At 39.8% G+C, this 14,888-nt stretch overlaps 1 protein-coding gene across 2 annotated transcripts in view; it reads left to right on the forward strand.

Moving 5' to 3' along the window:
- Positions 1-2,709: 2,709 nt before the first annotated feature.
- The window catches only part of PPP2R3B (protein phosphatase 2 regulatory subunit B''beta), a gene marked incomplete at its 5' end in the record, with an annotated part of 41,577 nt that continues 29,398 nt past the window's right edge, over positions 2,710-14,888 (forward strand). The window contains one exon of one of the 2 annotated variants that reach the window (XM_082279197.1): positions 2,710-3,057. In XM_082279197.1, the coding sequence (XP_082135323.1) occupies positions 2,710-3,057 (348 nt within the window). Of the gene's footprint in view, positions 3,058-13,150; positions 13,358-14,888 lie in introns of those variants that run through there. The other variant, XM_082279198.1, reaches the window with a different exon arrangement.

The following is a 14,888-nucleotide window of genomic DNA, read 5'->3' on the forward strand; positions in this document are numbered from 1 at the left end:
CAATCCTGTAACACTAGTGGTAACCACAGCCGCTGTGTAGAAAGAGAATTTAGTGTTCTCCTTTCAACAGCATTTAGCAGCTGGAACCAGCTCACTTTCACAGAATCACAGAATGAGTAAATTGTGTGGAAGGGATTACAGTGGGTCATCTCATCCAACCTCCCTGCGTAGGCAGGGTCGTCCTAGAGCACATGGCATAAGAGTGCAATCCACATGGTTCTTGTATATCTCCAATGAGGGAGACTCCACAACCTCTCTGGGCAATCTGTTCCAGTGTGTGGTCACCCACACAGTAAAGACGTTCTTCCTCATATTCAGGTGGAGCTTCCTGTGCATCAGTTTCTTCCCCTCTTGCTTCATGTCTTAGTTGTTGGTACCACTGAGAAGAGTCTGGACTCATCCTCTCAGCACTCCGTTTAGATAATTATACACATTAATAAGGTGCCCTCCTAGTCATGTCTTCTCGAGGCTGAAGAGTCCCAGTTCCCTCTGCCTTTCCTCTTAAGAGAAATGCTCCAGTCACCTTACCCTCTTTGTCACCCTCTGCTGGACCCTCTCCAGCAGCTTCACGTCTCTTGTGCTCACCAGCCCAGAACTGGACACTCCAGATGTGACCTCACCAGGGCAGAGTAGAGGGGCAGGATCGCCTCCCTCGACCGGCTGCTGCTCTTCCTAATGCATCCCAGGACAGCACTGGCCATCTTGGCCCCAATGCTGGCTCATGGACAGCTTGTGGTCCAAGGACCCCCTGGTCCTTCTCTGTAGAGTTGCTCCCAGGTAGATCAGCCCCCAGCCTGTGCTGGTGCCCAGGGTTATTCCTGCCCAGGCGCAGGACCCTGCATTTGCCTTTGTTGAATTTCAGACAGTTCTCTGACCCTCTCTCCAACCTGCCGAGGGCCGTCTGAAGGGCTGCACAGCCCTCTGGGGTATCGGCCACTCCTCCCGGCTTTGTGTCATCAGCAAACTTGTTGAGGAGATACTCTGCCCCTTCAACACTCTGCCAGCTCCTCTCAGAGAACCAGTCAGTGGGGAGCAGCCTGTGAGACGCCGGGGCCTTGTCAGAGCTCTAGGTCGGGCCCAGGTGGCGGCGGCGGCACAGCGGAGGCTCGGGCAGCGTGGCAGCGGCCCGTCGCCATGGCGACCGGCGTCCGCGTCCCGCGGGGCGGAAGGGAGGCGCTCTCGCGAGATGGCGGCGGGCGGGCCGGGCCGGGCCGGAAGGAGGCGCGCATTTGAAGGCGGCGGCGGCGGGAAGGGGCGGTGGCGGAGCGGGGCAGGTGAGCGCGTCTCTCCCGTGGTGCGGAGCCGCGTCCTTTCTGAGCCGCTTCTGTGGGGCGAGGCGCGGCGCCCGCCCGAAGGGAGCGAGCCTATAGCGGCGGTGCCGGCTCCCCGTGCCCGGGGCGGTGCCGGGCTGGCCCTTCCCCAGGACCGTTTCTTTCCAGGCGAATGGCGCTTGAGGCTGGCTGGGCACAGCCGCCAGCGCCGTGAAAGTGTTGAGCTGAAAAAAGTAGGGAAACGAGGTGGTCTTCAGTTTCAGAACGGACTAACTGCACTGCGAAGTTACAGCGATTTGGAAAGTTTTAAGTGGTGCAGTGTTAAAAGGCTTCTAGTTCTGCCGTGGGACGAGGATGGGCTTTAGGTTTTAATAGGATGTTCGTTTGCTAGGTATTACATGTTTCCAAATTGAGGTGCTTGTCTTAAGGCTTTTCAGCCAAGTATTTGCGTATGGAATCATTTAGGTTAGAAGAGGCATCTAAGAGCGAGAATTCTCTATTTTTTATCATATGCTTCATGCATATAGATCAAATCCTGCGAAGGGCTTTAAAAAAACACAAACATGAGGAAGCATAGGTTTTATTTGAACTGTACCAAATCATGAAGTAATTAGATGCCGAAAATCTTGATAGTAACTGGAGTTCTGTTCTCAGTGTTTCATTCCAGTCCTCTGTCTAATAAAAAAAAAAAAAAAAAAAAAAAAAAAAAAAAAAACAAACAAACCCTGTTTGTTTCAGGTGAATAACTGAACCTGAAATCATACTGTCCCAATTCTTGAGTTACATTGGTTTTGTAAAACTGAAAAAGTGAATGTCAAATATAAGGGGTTTTAAAATATCAAATGACAGGGCTTTGGGAATCACTCACATGGGGGGATGCAAGATTTTAAATCCGTGGTACAACCTCAGAATGAAAATGGAGCCTTCAGTCTTAGTTCTAAACCTCTTGACTGAAAAACTTCTTATTAAATCTTATTTGTTCTATCACCAGGGCTTAGCATAAACTGCTTAGACATTTAGTTCTTAGCATGTTCAATTATAAGTATTTTCAAGTTTTATTCGTCTTAATACATGTGGTTTTAACACTTATTCATAGAAGATACTTGTAATATTTGTTAGCTATCTCTTTGAGAAAACCCAAGTGCAATTTCTTTTTCTCCAGTCTCCATCATTTACACAATATGCTTTTAAAAGAAGTTATCCATTGTTTAAAAGAAGATATTGGAATTGACTCTGATTTATGGCTTACACTTGTAAAATGTTGTTGAAGTCGCACGTTAAAATATAACTCCCAACTCATGTTGGTATCTTGAGGGAATAAATATCAATACTTTGTTAAATAATGCCTGTGAAACACTGAAAGTCGAGTGGAATATTTATATGATTGTCAAATCTTTACTTTGAATTTGAACCAACAGAATAGGGAAACTGGAAGAGAATGTCACCTGGAAAAGTTCTGCAACCTGCAGTGAAAATGAAGGTGGATGAACTCTTCTTGTGCTGGTTGAGTCAGCCTGCTACTCAGCTAACACTAAAGGACTGCTTGAGAAGAATCAAGAATAAGGAGAAAACAGAGTTTGGTAACACAGATTCAGGAAACAGTAAAAATGAGAGTTTCAACAGTAAAAATTCCAATTCCAAGCAGTGTATATTAGGAGATACCAGATTGCCTTTGATGTCTTTCAGTCCTCCTCAACTTTCTACTACTCTTCCAGTGGCAACTCCAGCTAGCTCAAGGAGCACTTCTAATGTTAGAGCAACACGTCGATCCTCAGGGACCAAAGAAGTAAGTTTTTTATTAGATTTATTTGTTTAAATGGAAATTAATTTTGTGTTTGTGGTATTGGTGAATGATGTAAGTAAGTATTTCCCCCAGAGGAGGTATCAGGAGTGGAGTGAAGCAGCAGCACTGAACATAACATATCAATGTTTGTGTGTTGTTAATATCAGTGGATAGGTGGCCTAAGCTTCCATAAGATTATCTTGGCTCCTTGCCATCTAATTGGGGATTAATTTAAGTCCTTGTGTTTGAGTTCCTTTAATAACATACTGCCTTGACTGCAAATATTCCTTTGTCTAATGATACCAGGCACTGTTGTTAGTACAAGACTCAAATTTGGCTCCACTGCATCTGCATATTAACAAACTAATTGTTTTGGTACTGCATGGTACATTCAGCACTTCCTTCCTAATGGGGTCTTCATTTATAACAGACAATGCCCTCTATGCAAGGATAGCAACCCTGCCCCCAACCTGAAATATTCTTTTTAAGCTTGCAATTCAACTCAATCTAGTCTCTAGCTCTTTTCATAAATTGTAATAACAAAACTGGATAGAAAATATTGTGCTGACAGACAAAAGTAAGCATTGCTTTTGTATGATGAACAGCCATAGAATTATAGAATGGTTTGGACTGCAAGGGGCCTTCAAGACTATCTAGTTCCAATCCCTCTGCCATGGACAGGGACACCTTCCACTAGACTAGGTTGCTCAAAACCCCATCCAACCTAGCTTTGAACACTCCCAGGGGTGGGAGATGCACAGCTTGTGTGGGCAACCTCTTTCAGTGTCTCACCACCCCCATAGTAAAGAATTTGAATAATTTCTTCCTAATATTTGATCTAAACCTACCCTTTCCATTTAAAGCCATTCCCCCTTGTCCTGTCACTACATGCCCCTGTACCAAGTCCCTCTCCAGCTCTCTTGTTGGCCCCCTTTAATTACTGGAAGGCCGCTGTAAGTTCTCCCCAGAGCCTCCTCTTCTCCAGGTAGAACAACCCCAACTCTCAGCCTGTCTTCTTTGGCAAGGCACTTCAGCCCTCTGAGCATCTCTGTGGCCTTCCTCTGGACTTGCTCCAGCAGGTCTACATCCTTCTTATGCTGAGGACCCCAGAGCTGGGCACAGCACTCCAGCTGGGGTCTCACCAGAGCAGAGTAGGAGGGCAGAATCACCAACCTTGCCCTGCTGGCTGCACTGATTTTGATTCAGCTCAGGACACAGTTGGCTTTCTGGGCTGTGAGTGCACATTGCTGGGTCATGTTGAGCTTTTCATCCAGCAACATCCCCAAGACCTCCACCTCGGGGCTGCTCTCAATCCATTCTCCGCCCAGCCTGTATTTGTGCTTGGGATTTCCTTGTCCCAGATGCAGTTCCACTTGGAACAAGGCTTCCACTTGGCCTTGTTGAACTTCAGGAGATTCATAAGGACTTCAAAGAGTTACTATGCTGTTTGTGCTATAGGACTATAAATTCATATATTTTAAAAATACTGGAAAATTGTAAGAGGTTGTAACTCCCAGTCACTCTGCATACTTTGGTATCTAACTTATTACAGTGGACAAACCTGGTATCCCAGAGAAACCTTGCTTTGGCAAGGGTAGAGAGGATAAAGCTGAGGATGTGTAAGAGTATAAATTAATTTTTGTTTGTTGTTGATATGCATTGAGTGTATAGACTTACCCTTCAACCCACAAGAGTAACAGCATGACTACTGTTTTGCACTTAAACGTTCAATCTGAAGTGATCTCTTGGTTTCATAAATACTAATTTTCAAATCTAGTTTGACAACTTCTTAGCTCCAAAATGTCACATGTCCAGTCTAGTGTTTGTCTAGATTGATTTTACAATAATGGGGACTTGTATTTATGTATAATCACCAGCCAGACAGCAGGGCATGACAATTTATTTACTTTTGTTGTTGTTGTTCACACTGTTATATTTCCTGTTCTAGTGAAATGCAGAAAGTCAGTCAGCAGATGCTCAGTTTATTCATGTATCAGATAAAAGCAAGCAAAGGAAGAGTTTTCATTAAAACCCACTGTTATTTGCTATACTTGATCGCTAACTTGTGTACTGTATTTTCTCTTCGTGTGTCTTGGTTGATTGCTTTAAGTAAATCTCGTAAAGAAGAACTAGAAGAGACTAATGAAGAGTAACATTCTTGACTTAATTGGAATTGTTTGTATAGTGCTGAGAGAGAACCTAGAGGAGTTAGGTTGTTGGTTGCTTGAGAAGGTTGGGGAAAGGGAATTTCTAAGCAATGAGAAATTTATTTATGGCTTTACTATTCAGCAGAACTGAAGCTTCATCCAAAAGTTTCTTAATCTCTAAGTATAAATTGCATTTGCAGCTGGCATCAGCTCTTAAATATCACCAAGATCTGCATGTTCTGCCATGACAGTGTATTTTCTTTTTCTTCCACAATGTACCCCCCTTTCTTCCACAAACTACCTCATGCAGTGTCAAAACTAATGCATGTGCTGTTGTGCATCTTACTATGTTTCTCAGATCAAGCCACAATGGTTTTACCTACCTCATATGAGTTTTAAGTAAGTTAGAGGCTCTCATCTTGTTTCTATATATGGGAGAAAATGTTTCAGATTCTGGACCTATAGTACAAGCTAATACAGATTAAATTCTAAATAGCAGTCCTCGAAAATGGTAGAAATTAATGTGCGTAGCTCTGTGTGCATGAGGGTGTTACTAGGAAAAGGCTTTTACATCCAGCCATAGAACTGGAGAATTATTTCTTTTTGGACTACATATGTCAACTTAAGCATCTTACTAAACCTTTTCTTATTGTGCGCTGGAAGTCTCATAAGGCAGCATACAAACATTTAACTTTTTTTGGCATGGTACATTTTCAGTATCACTGAGCTAAGTCACTACATTTGGTAATGGGTAAGGTTGCTGTATGCCTTTTCCTGTTTCTTAAAACATTCCTGCAACATTTTTGGAGGATGCCAAACAATAAAGCTGATAACATTAAACTACCATCCTCAAGTAATTACCAGGAAGTAAATATCAATGTGTAGGAAAACAACATTTTCATGCTACAGGTTTCTGTACTTATTAGCAGAATGTGCTTGTCTGAAAGGGAAGCACTCTTAATTAGAATTTAATTAGATATTTAATCTTTGATACTTTAAACAGTAGCATATGAGCAAAATAAGTTTGTGTGCTGATGGCAACCATTAAACAGCATTAAGACTACTGTAGCTGTCAGCTATTGTATTCAAGGGGGTCTTTTCTTTTTTCCAGAGATTAGCTTGTAATTGAAGCCTGCGGCTTATACTTCTATCCAAAATTCAGAAGTTGCCATGTATTTTGCTGAAACACTAATGTTTTGTCAGAGGAGAATTTGCTGTCTTTCAAGATAGTTGAAACCCTCCCCTGATTAGCAAGTCAAAAAAGTACTTTCTCCAATAATGAAAGAACCTACATAGTCTTTATGGAATTTTTTCATCTGGACAGGTCACTTAAAGCCATGTTAAGACTAAACTGTTGACTTAATCCACAGCACATTTTAAAATCTAATCAGAACTCTACCATGAAAATTCATCTTACAGTGTGTTTTACTGCAAATGAAAACAAAATAATGTTTGCTTAGGAATTGTTTTTTTCCTTTAGGGAAGGTATTTTGCTTCCCTTGCATGGTTCATTCACAGTGAGGTGGATATCTGATTGTACCCATTGTATAAACGTAATTGCAGAGTTCTGGTCACTGTTGTTATGTGATGTGAAGTGCTTGCTAGCATTTGGTATTCTGCAAGTAGGCCTGTGATTTGGATGCACTAAATACTTCAAAAAACAGAAATTTAGAGACATAAAATTTCAAGTCTCAAATATTTTCTGAGTGTATTGAAGAAATTCTGGACCTGTAACTTTGAAACTTGAAGAATAGCTGTAGTAGATTTCTTCTAACCCTTATCACTACTGAACACAGATTTAACAGTTTTTCTGGGACTCTAGTTTATCCTAAACACATGGGGTATACACAATTGTACACTGTTGATCACATTGTCAAAAATGCCAGTCCTTAAGGCCTAAAAGGTGCCACAGGCAAGATGTTTAATCCTAACCCAGCTGGTGTGCAAAGCATCTGGGGAAAAAATTCACAGAATTCCCTATGGGCATTTTGTGGAGTGGTGGTGCAGAGAGAATGTGATACAATCAGAAATACTTCAAAGTTATTTTCTGTTTCTCTGCAGGGTCAACCTTTGATATAAAGGTACTTTTTGGAGTGGTTTCACTGTTCCTCCTTGTTATCCTGTGACAATTAAAGCTCATTTCCTCCTATTTCTAAAACTTGAACATTTTTTACTGCTTTAATACGTATCTGGTTAGCTTTTTTTTCCTCAATAATGTTCTTGCCAAGTTTTTGTAAGCAGTTACTTGATTTAAACATAGTAGTACTGCTGCGATCCATTTTAGTTTAAAGGGAGGCTAGAATGAAACCTTTTAACATTGACTGAAGTCTGAATAACATTTAATAGTTGCTTTTTGAAACAAATTAATTCTGAGGGCTTGAGGTAAAGGGTAGCTGGGCTGATACCATCATCTTATTAGGTGTCTGCTCTGAATTGCTACCCTGTACACTTTCATACCAGAAGCACTGTTAACACCAGAGCCTGGGTTATGTGAGCTGTGTTAGCATTGCACTGCACACCAGGCTGCGCTGTGTGGACTGAGTGTGGTCTAACACAGGCACCCCCTAACTCTATATTATGCAAAGATAGTGTTAGTAGTGCCATGTCCTATCACTAAGTGGGGAGGATGGTGGGCATGGCTTTCAGCTCAAGCCCGTGACTTAAAGGGAGACTGTAAATAACCTGGTATCAAACCGATGTACTTTTACAGCGATAACAGGGTACTATGAGAGATGTCAGCATTAGTGTGATCTCAATAAAGCTCCTTCTATGGTGCCAACAAAGGAAGGGCAGCCAAAAGTTCATCTTAAGGTCTGGAAGAGTGCAGCTATAAGTGCTCCTATAAAATCATTATTAGTTTTGAGTGGGGTGAAATAATAGTAGGCAGCATAAGCAGCACTGGTAGTATGTTGTGTTATTCATCTTAAGCTTTGCTGTACTGAATAGCTTGGAATAGAAGAACCATTATCCTGAATAGAGGACTAGCTGTTCTTTTTATTTATAATTGAGAAACTGAAAGTTATTCACTTTTGTAGGGTTTTGATAGTGCTCTTTATTCTAACTGTATCTTGTTATCCTGGCATATAAATGTTACTTTTGTTAGCAGTTGTATTGATTTTGTTTACACTTTGTGCTTTATTAAAAGAGATAGTGAACTTTTGTCCTCCTTCAAAGCAGCAGTTGCATTTGTGTCCTACTGGAAGCTCATATTTTTTATATGCTGCATCCAGTCTTAAGAGTTTTTGGTATTTCTAGTACTGAGAAATGGAATTCAGAATTGTGTGGCTTTCTTCAAGTTTGAAGTTCACCTGAGTCCTGACACAGGACAATTAAAATTAATTCAATTTTGAATTATGACATTTATTAATCACAGTCACTCCTTTGTAACTGATGCTTAAAAGCAAACCAAAAAAACTTCAAAGCTATATAAGATCATTACTTACTTCCAGTTGCTTCTCTGTCCAGCCTTTTAAAACATGTAAACTTAATTATAGCTTTTACATCAGTCATTTAAACAGTGCATTCTTTTAACAGGTGTTCAATCTGTGAGGAAATGAGCTATTGATATAGAGGAGATAGCCTTCTCTCTTTTTTTGCGTTCAGTGATGCTTGAGAACCTGTGTTATATTTTTTGAGAACCTCTTCATATGCCTTGCATTTACTCTGTCGGCAAGAAATAAACTTGAGGCCAAAAGTATGTGTGGGCTTACTTCAGTACAAAACCATAAATGCAGCTCATCCAGTGAACTACTTTGTCCACTGTTGGACCTAGTCAATGGCTGCACAGGATTTGTCAGCAAGCCATGTTATGAGAAAAATCTATTAAATGCCTGAAGTCAGTGTACTGCTGAAAAGGGATAACTCCCATCCAAAGGAGAGTTAGGGATGGATAGTCCTACTTTGTTATTCTGTTCAGCTCACAAATGCATTGTCTTCTTGTTCTCTTCTCATGCAGAGCAGTTAAAAATGGAAAGTTGCTAGCAAGAAATTCGTTTCAGGATCTTTAAGTATAGCAAAGGCCAGGTATGGACTATCTACTTTAGAAATAATTCTTGATAGCATTAAATAATGGTGAGAGTCTAGTCATGAAAAAAGAACTCAGCATTTCAGGGTTTTTTGGTTTGATTTGGTTTTGCTTGCTTTCTTAGTCTAGTAAAGAATTGCTGCTTTCATTTGTCTTCTACTAATTATATTTATGTAATTTCTTCTTTGTATTTCCTGCCTCATAGTAGCTGTGTTTTAGCAAGCATTATTAGCTGATTGACTTTTTGTATATCTTCCTGAACTATGTTTTTACTAATGCCTTCTTTCCACTTTAAACCTCCGGAATATATTTTTAATACTATGTTAGTCAGGCTGTTATGTATTTTTTCTATATTGAAAAGGTGCTACCTTGCTTTAATTATCGTCTCTTAACTGCTGTGTTCTGCCCCTCACTATTAAGGTACTTTTGTAAAGGGTTGTGCTAGTTGCATAACAACCCTTTACATTGGCTGATTTGGAGATAGAACAGTTTTCTTTCCACAGTTAACCCAGGAGCCACTCTTAATTTCTGCACCATCACAGGCTAAGGGATGCAATTGGGTTTCATGCTGTTTGGCTATTCAGCCTTGTTTAAACTTCTTCCAAAAGCCAGACAGGCTTTCTGTCATCTTGGTTCATGTGTTACTGGGTTGAAGACTAGGCTCCAGAAACTAAAAGTTTTATATGGCTGAAAATTATTTTCTTGGAGGCCTCCTGTAATGCTGGGATGCTTTTTCCAAAGGCTTGAGGTCACTTCCACATCGTCTCTTAAGACTTTAATATACTGTTAGTATATGCTTCTGACAAGAAATTCTGGTTTGCTAGGCAAATACTTAAGGGGTTTTTTTTAAGTATTCTAAACGTTGTATTTCCTCTACATTACCCAGAATATTGTGTTACTTGTTTTGTGTTACTCTTGTGTATGTTCAGATCTCTGTTAAAGTGGTAAAACTCTTTGGCCACAGTCCCTTGAGTCTGATCCATTCATAGTGTGTATCTTTAGCTTTGGAAGGAAGCTCTGAGCATGCATCTTCCCCTCTGTTTGTTTATCTAGCTAATAATAAACTGCCAGGATACTTGAACAGCTTCATGGCTGGCATCCAGTGCTTCACCCAGTAAAGGATTTTGCCTTATCTTTCACTGGGGAGAATTCAGATTTAAAATAAATGTAACATTATACTTGAACACTTCAAGTTCAGTCTGGATGAAAGCTGACTTTCCCCTTTCCCTGTGTTAGTTCATGACTGAAAAGATTAAAACAGATCTTAGGGGATTCTTGACCACATTGCTTTATAAATGCTCAATCTCTAAATGTGGCAATACAAACTCTTTTTCCATTTAGATAGTGAAAATGATGTGATTAGTAGCTGCCAGTGTACTTAAGTTTACTCAGTTGCACAGAGATTGTTCATATATTGCAACCTACAAACAACAAATATTCTGCATCCAGGTATGTAAACAACCACTAGGTTGGAAGCCACAGTGCTAAAACAGTAGTAGTCTAACAATGGGGTTCACTGAACACCTACCTTGGGCAGTGAAGTAATTAAGATTTTATTATGACAAAGGAATGCAGAATATTCAAAATACTGAACCTGGTTTGCTGGTTAAGTTATGATGGATTCTGAGTTCCGTTTGAATAAAGGAGGGAAGTACACAACTCTTTCCAAAGTGGAGTTCAGAGCACTTCTTTGTTACTGAGGCTCCTCCAGCAGGTTCAGGAGCTCCAGGCCTTTTAGCTTCCAGACTCGCACTTCAGTTTTAGGTTAGCTCTCCATATGATAGTCCACCATCTTAATGACATAATACAGCCACATCAAATAAGACTGAGTGTAGCAGCAAATGGGAGTGCATCATCTGGTTGAAAAGGATGAAAATAAAAGCAATTTAGGTGAGAAGATACCTTTCCTTACCTCAAGTAAGGCCTACTCTGCCTAACCTGAAACACAATCTGCCTTGCAATACAACCTTCCTGACCTTTCAGATTTTGGTCTGGAACGGTTATCTGTTGCCAGAGCAGAATTCCTCTCCTACTCGTAACACCTCAGTCCTTCATCTCAAGTTCCAGGCATGCTGCTGTTGTGTACTGCATGCCCAGTTTTCTGCTGACTTCCCTGTGGCCAAGGTTTATCCCAGGTTAGTTGATTTAGTCTTCCTGAAAGACAGTGAGTGACAGCCAGATTTGCTCAATGCAGTTGGATAGTCTGGTCATGCCAACCACAACATGTCTGACTCTTGCCTTGTCAATTCCTTTCTTGTTTTCCCACTTCCGAAAGAAATAAATATCTTCATAACAAGTTGCAATAAAGAAGCAGGAGGCGGGGACAGGACTGGATACTAAATTAAAACCAAGAAAGCAGGTGTTTTATCATCATTTACTTTCTAGCAGTGTGAGATAAACTAAAAAAGGATCCAATTAAGACAAATCATGTTTCACTAGTACTTTTTCATAGTTTCCTTTTCTTAATTGAACAAGGATATTTACTGTGGGGTTTTAATATAGTGTTATGTTACAGAATGGCTATGAATGGATAAATAGGGCTAAAGATTATATGGGAGTAAAATAGTGACATCCAGTAAAAGAAATCCCTTAGTGGTGAAAAAGTTGTTTTGGGCTGTGTACATCTTTGTGTAATCAGGAAAATGGCCTTATTTAATTTATGAGGGATGAAAACTGAGTAGGATTGGCCAGATCTTTCCTTTTTTGTTGTTAGTAACTAAACTTGTGCATGACAAAGTACAGATAATAAATAGCCAACACCTCTATCTTAAGAGAATTTTGGGGTGCTGAGAGTGTTTACAGCTTGGAATAGTAAGAATTGCCATACTCATAACTGTAGTGGTGATATTTGAAAAAAAAATCCATCAAAATAGCAGCATTACTTAAAGATTGCTATGATAAAGGTATATTCTTTTAAAATGTGAAAACTCCACTAGTTATAAGTTAATGTACCTAAAACTGTAAAGGAGAAGGAATTGAAGGTCACTTCAATTTTCTGTGAAAATTGAAGTGACCTTATCAGATTTCTGTTTCCATGAAGAATATTGATGTGTACTAAAACTTGCCCTCACCACCCCCATAAAATGTATTTGAGATTCAATACACTGAAAATAGAGTAGAGTGATAGCTGAATCTAATACTAGTGAAATGTGACAGGTGTGCAATCTAGTATGTGGATGTTAATGTTTATAAAACTATTTAAGAAAATAAAGTATCCTGTCAATTTTTTTCGGAGTTTGTGACATCACTGATATTTCTAATGTAACTTTTTGGTAAAACACGATTTAAAGCAGCATTTCAGTGTGGTAACATTTAGCTTCCTTACTGCTATGGCTTTCCATCTTAACTTTTAAATTTTCGGATTCTTGCAACACAGTAACTTAGCTATAGATCAATGTAAAAAAAAAAAAAAAAATCTATTTGTGATTGTGATTCTGAAAGTCTGTGTGAAGCTTTTTCTGTCATTGCCTTCATTTTCCCAGTGTAATAGGGTTCCCGTTAAAGGACGAAAGAGTTTTAAAGGAATTTAATTGCTGTGTAATAAGCCTTATCCTTCGGTGAGGTACTTCATTGAAGCTAGACAGTGAGTGTTTTGTGACAGAAGGGAAAGCTGAGGAGGATGGGAGGAGGAAGCTAGAAAATAACCACAACTGGCCTCTCTGCATTCCTGTAGGGCTTGCCTTTTTTAAAATTGGAAGCTGCTTTTATAGGTGCTCCTCCAAACACGCTTTTCATTTTCCATACTGTCCCATTTAGACTTTGGAATGCCTGGATGAAAGGGCAGGTCCCCAAAGTGACTTCCTAATCTGTTTTTGCTATTCCAGCCAAGTTCCCTTTAATGTATGGAGCGGGCGAAGCTGAGCTGGCTCTTATAATATCACAGAACTCGGGCGCAGCTGCTGCTTTAAGCGGCACTGTGTGATAATACAACAGCTCTGCTATTTACTGGGACTCAAGTGCCTGGACTGGCACACACAGACGTTATATGAAATCCGAAAGCATGAGGATAAAGGAGATTTCTTTGCGACAAGATCCTGATCTAAGAAAGGAGTTGGCATTGCTAGCTCGAGGATGTGATTTTGTTTTACCTTCTAGATTCAAGAAGAGACTGAAAGCTTTTCAGCAGGTCCAGGTTTGTCTTTCTGTTCCTATACAATTAAGGTATTGTTGTCAATTGTACCTTCACAACCACTCAAACTGCAGGCACTACATGGAAGCTGTTACTAAACTAGCAGAGTTTTGGTAGTCTGTTCCATATATGATGATTTCTTCTGTGTTTTAAAAGACTGTGCAGGTAGCTTTGTGCAAAGAAAAGATGAGTTTGCTGAAGCACACAGCACAGCTAAAGTACAATGTTTGCACAGAGTGCAGATGTCTGCACTATATGCAGTGAAAAGTTGGTGCATTTAATGCTGTTAGACTTTTAAAGACTGTTTTCCTTAATCTGCATAATTGTGATCTACATACATTTCCCCAAGGGGTTTAATTTACCTTTTACTGGAGCTGGGGACATAAAATATACTGAAATAGGCTGTAACTTCCCTAGCTCAAACATAATATGGTAGAAGGTGCTTTCGTACTTGCATGATGATCCTGAATTCCTTTAGAATATGTTTATTTTGGACTTCTTATTTGGATGAGATCAGTTGTTTCTGCTTGGTTCACACGTGCATTTCTGCTGTTTTGTAGTAGCAAGTTAAAGCTTCAATTTTAAAGCATGCTTAAAATTGAGAATAGAAGTATTTGAAACATAAAATAAGAAGGAAAATTACCTATAGAGCAAATGTTCAAAGAGATTTTTTTATCTTTTGGAGTGAGAAAGTGTACAACTTTTTTTGAGAAACTGAAATTCGGTATTTCTTTGAACACGCTTTATGACATACAGTGGTATCTGAAAACATTCACTTTGACCTTACTTCACCCTCACTTCTAATTCATATACCAAAGGTGTGTCAGTGATGGCATGTATGATTTTTTTTTTCACCCTTTTTTAATTAAGGAAAGTTTAGCAGTTGAATAAAAATTACATTATCTTAGAATTTCTGGCATTGTTAGTTATTCTAAATATAGCCTGCTACTTAATTTTGAATTCAGTGCACTAGTCTTGAAGGTCACCTGAAAGGTGACCTTCAAGAGAGAGGGACAGAGACCTATGACAATAAGAATGTGTTAGCCTTCTGTCTTCTATATGATTATTTAATATTTGTTTCAAGTGACCTTTATAAGCAATGTTTATTCCTTTGTGGAAAGCAGAATGCCAATGTTGATTGTGTTGGTTTATGCCATTCAACATAAACGTGAGTGAAAGGATTTTTGACTTGCGTCTTTAGTGCTAAACTGGAGACAGGTAAGAACTTCTTGCCTAGACACAGCAAGAAAAGAAAATACTATCTTAATTACCCAGAAGTGGTGGTAGCAGTTAATATTCAGGCACCTCAGAGGAGGAGGCAAGTTTAGTCTAGTCATGGCATCCTGTTGTAAACAAACACAGCATTTCCTTGTGTGGTGCCCCTTAACTTGATCTGTCTTTCATCGAGTGATAGTTGGATTGCTTGTACTTTTACAGGGCCTTTTTATGATGACAGAGAAAACATCTAAGTGTAGTGTGGTTCAGCATACTTCCCAGCAACTAACTGCTTTAGAAAACAGCTTGTCTAATCTGT

The sequence above is a fragment of the Coloeus monedula genome, assembly GCF_965178545.1.
Source record: "Coloeus monedula genome assembly, chromosome: 3".
Taxonomy (NCBI): domain Eukaryota; kingdom Metazoa; phylum Chordata; class Aves; order Passeriformes; family Corvidae; genus Coloeus; species Coloeus monedula.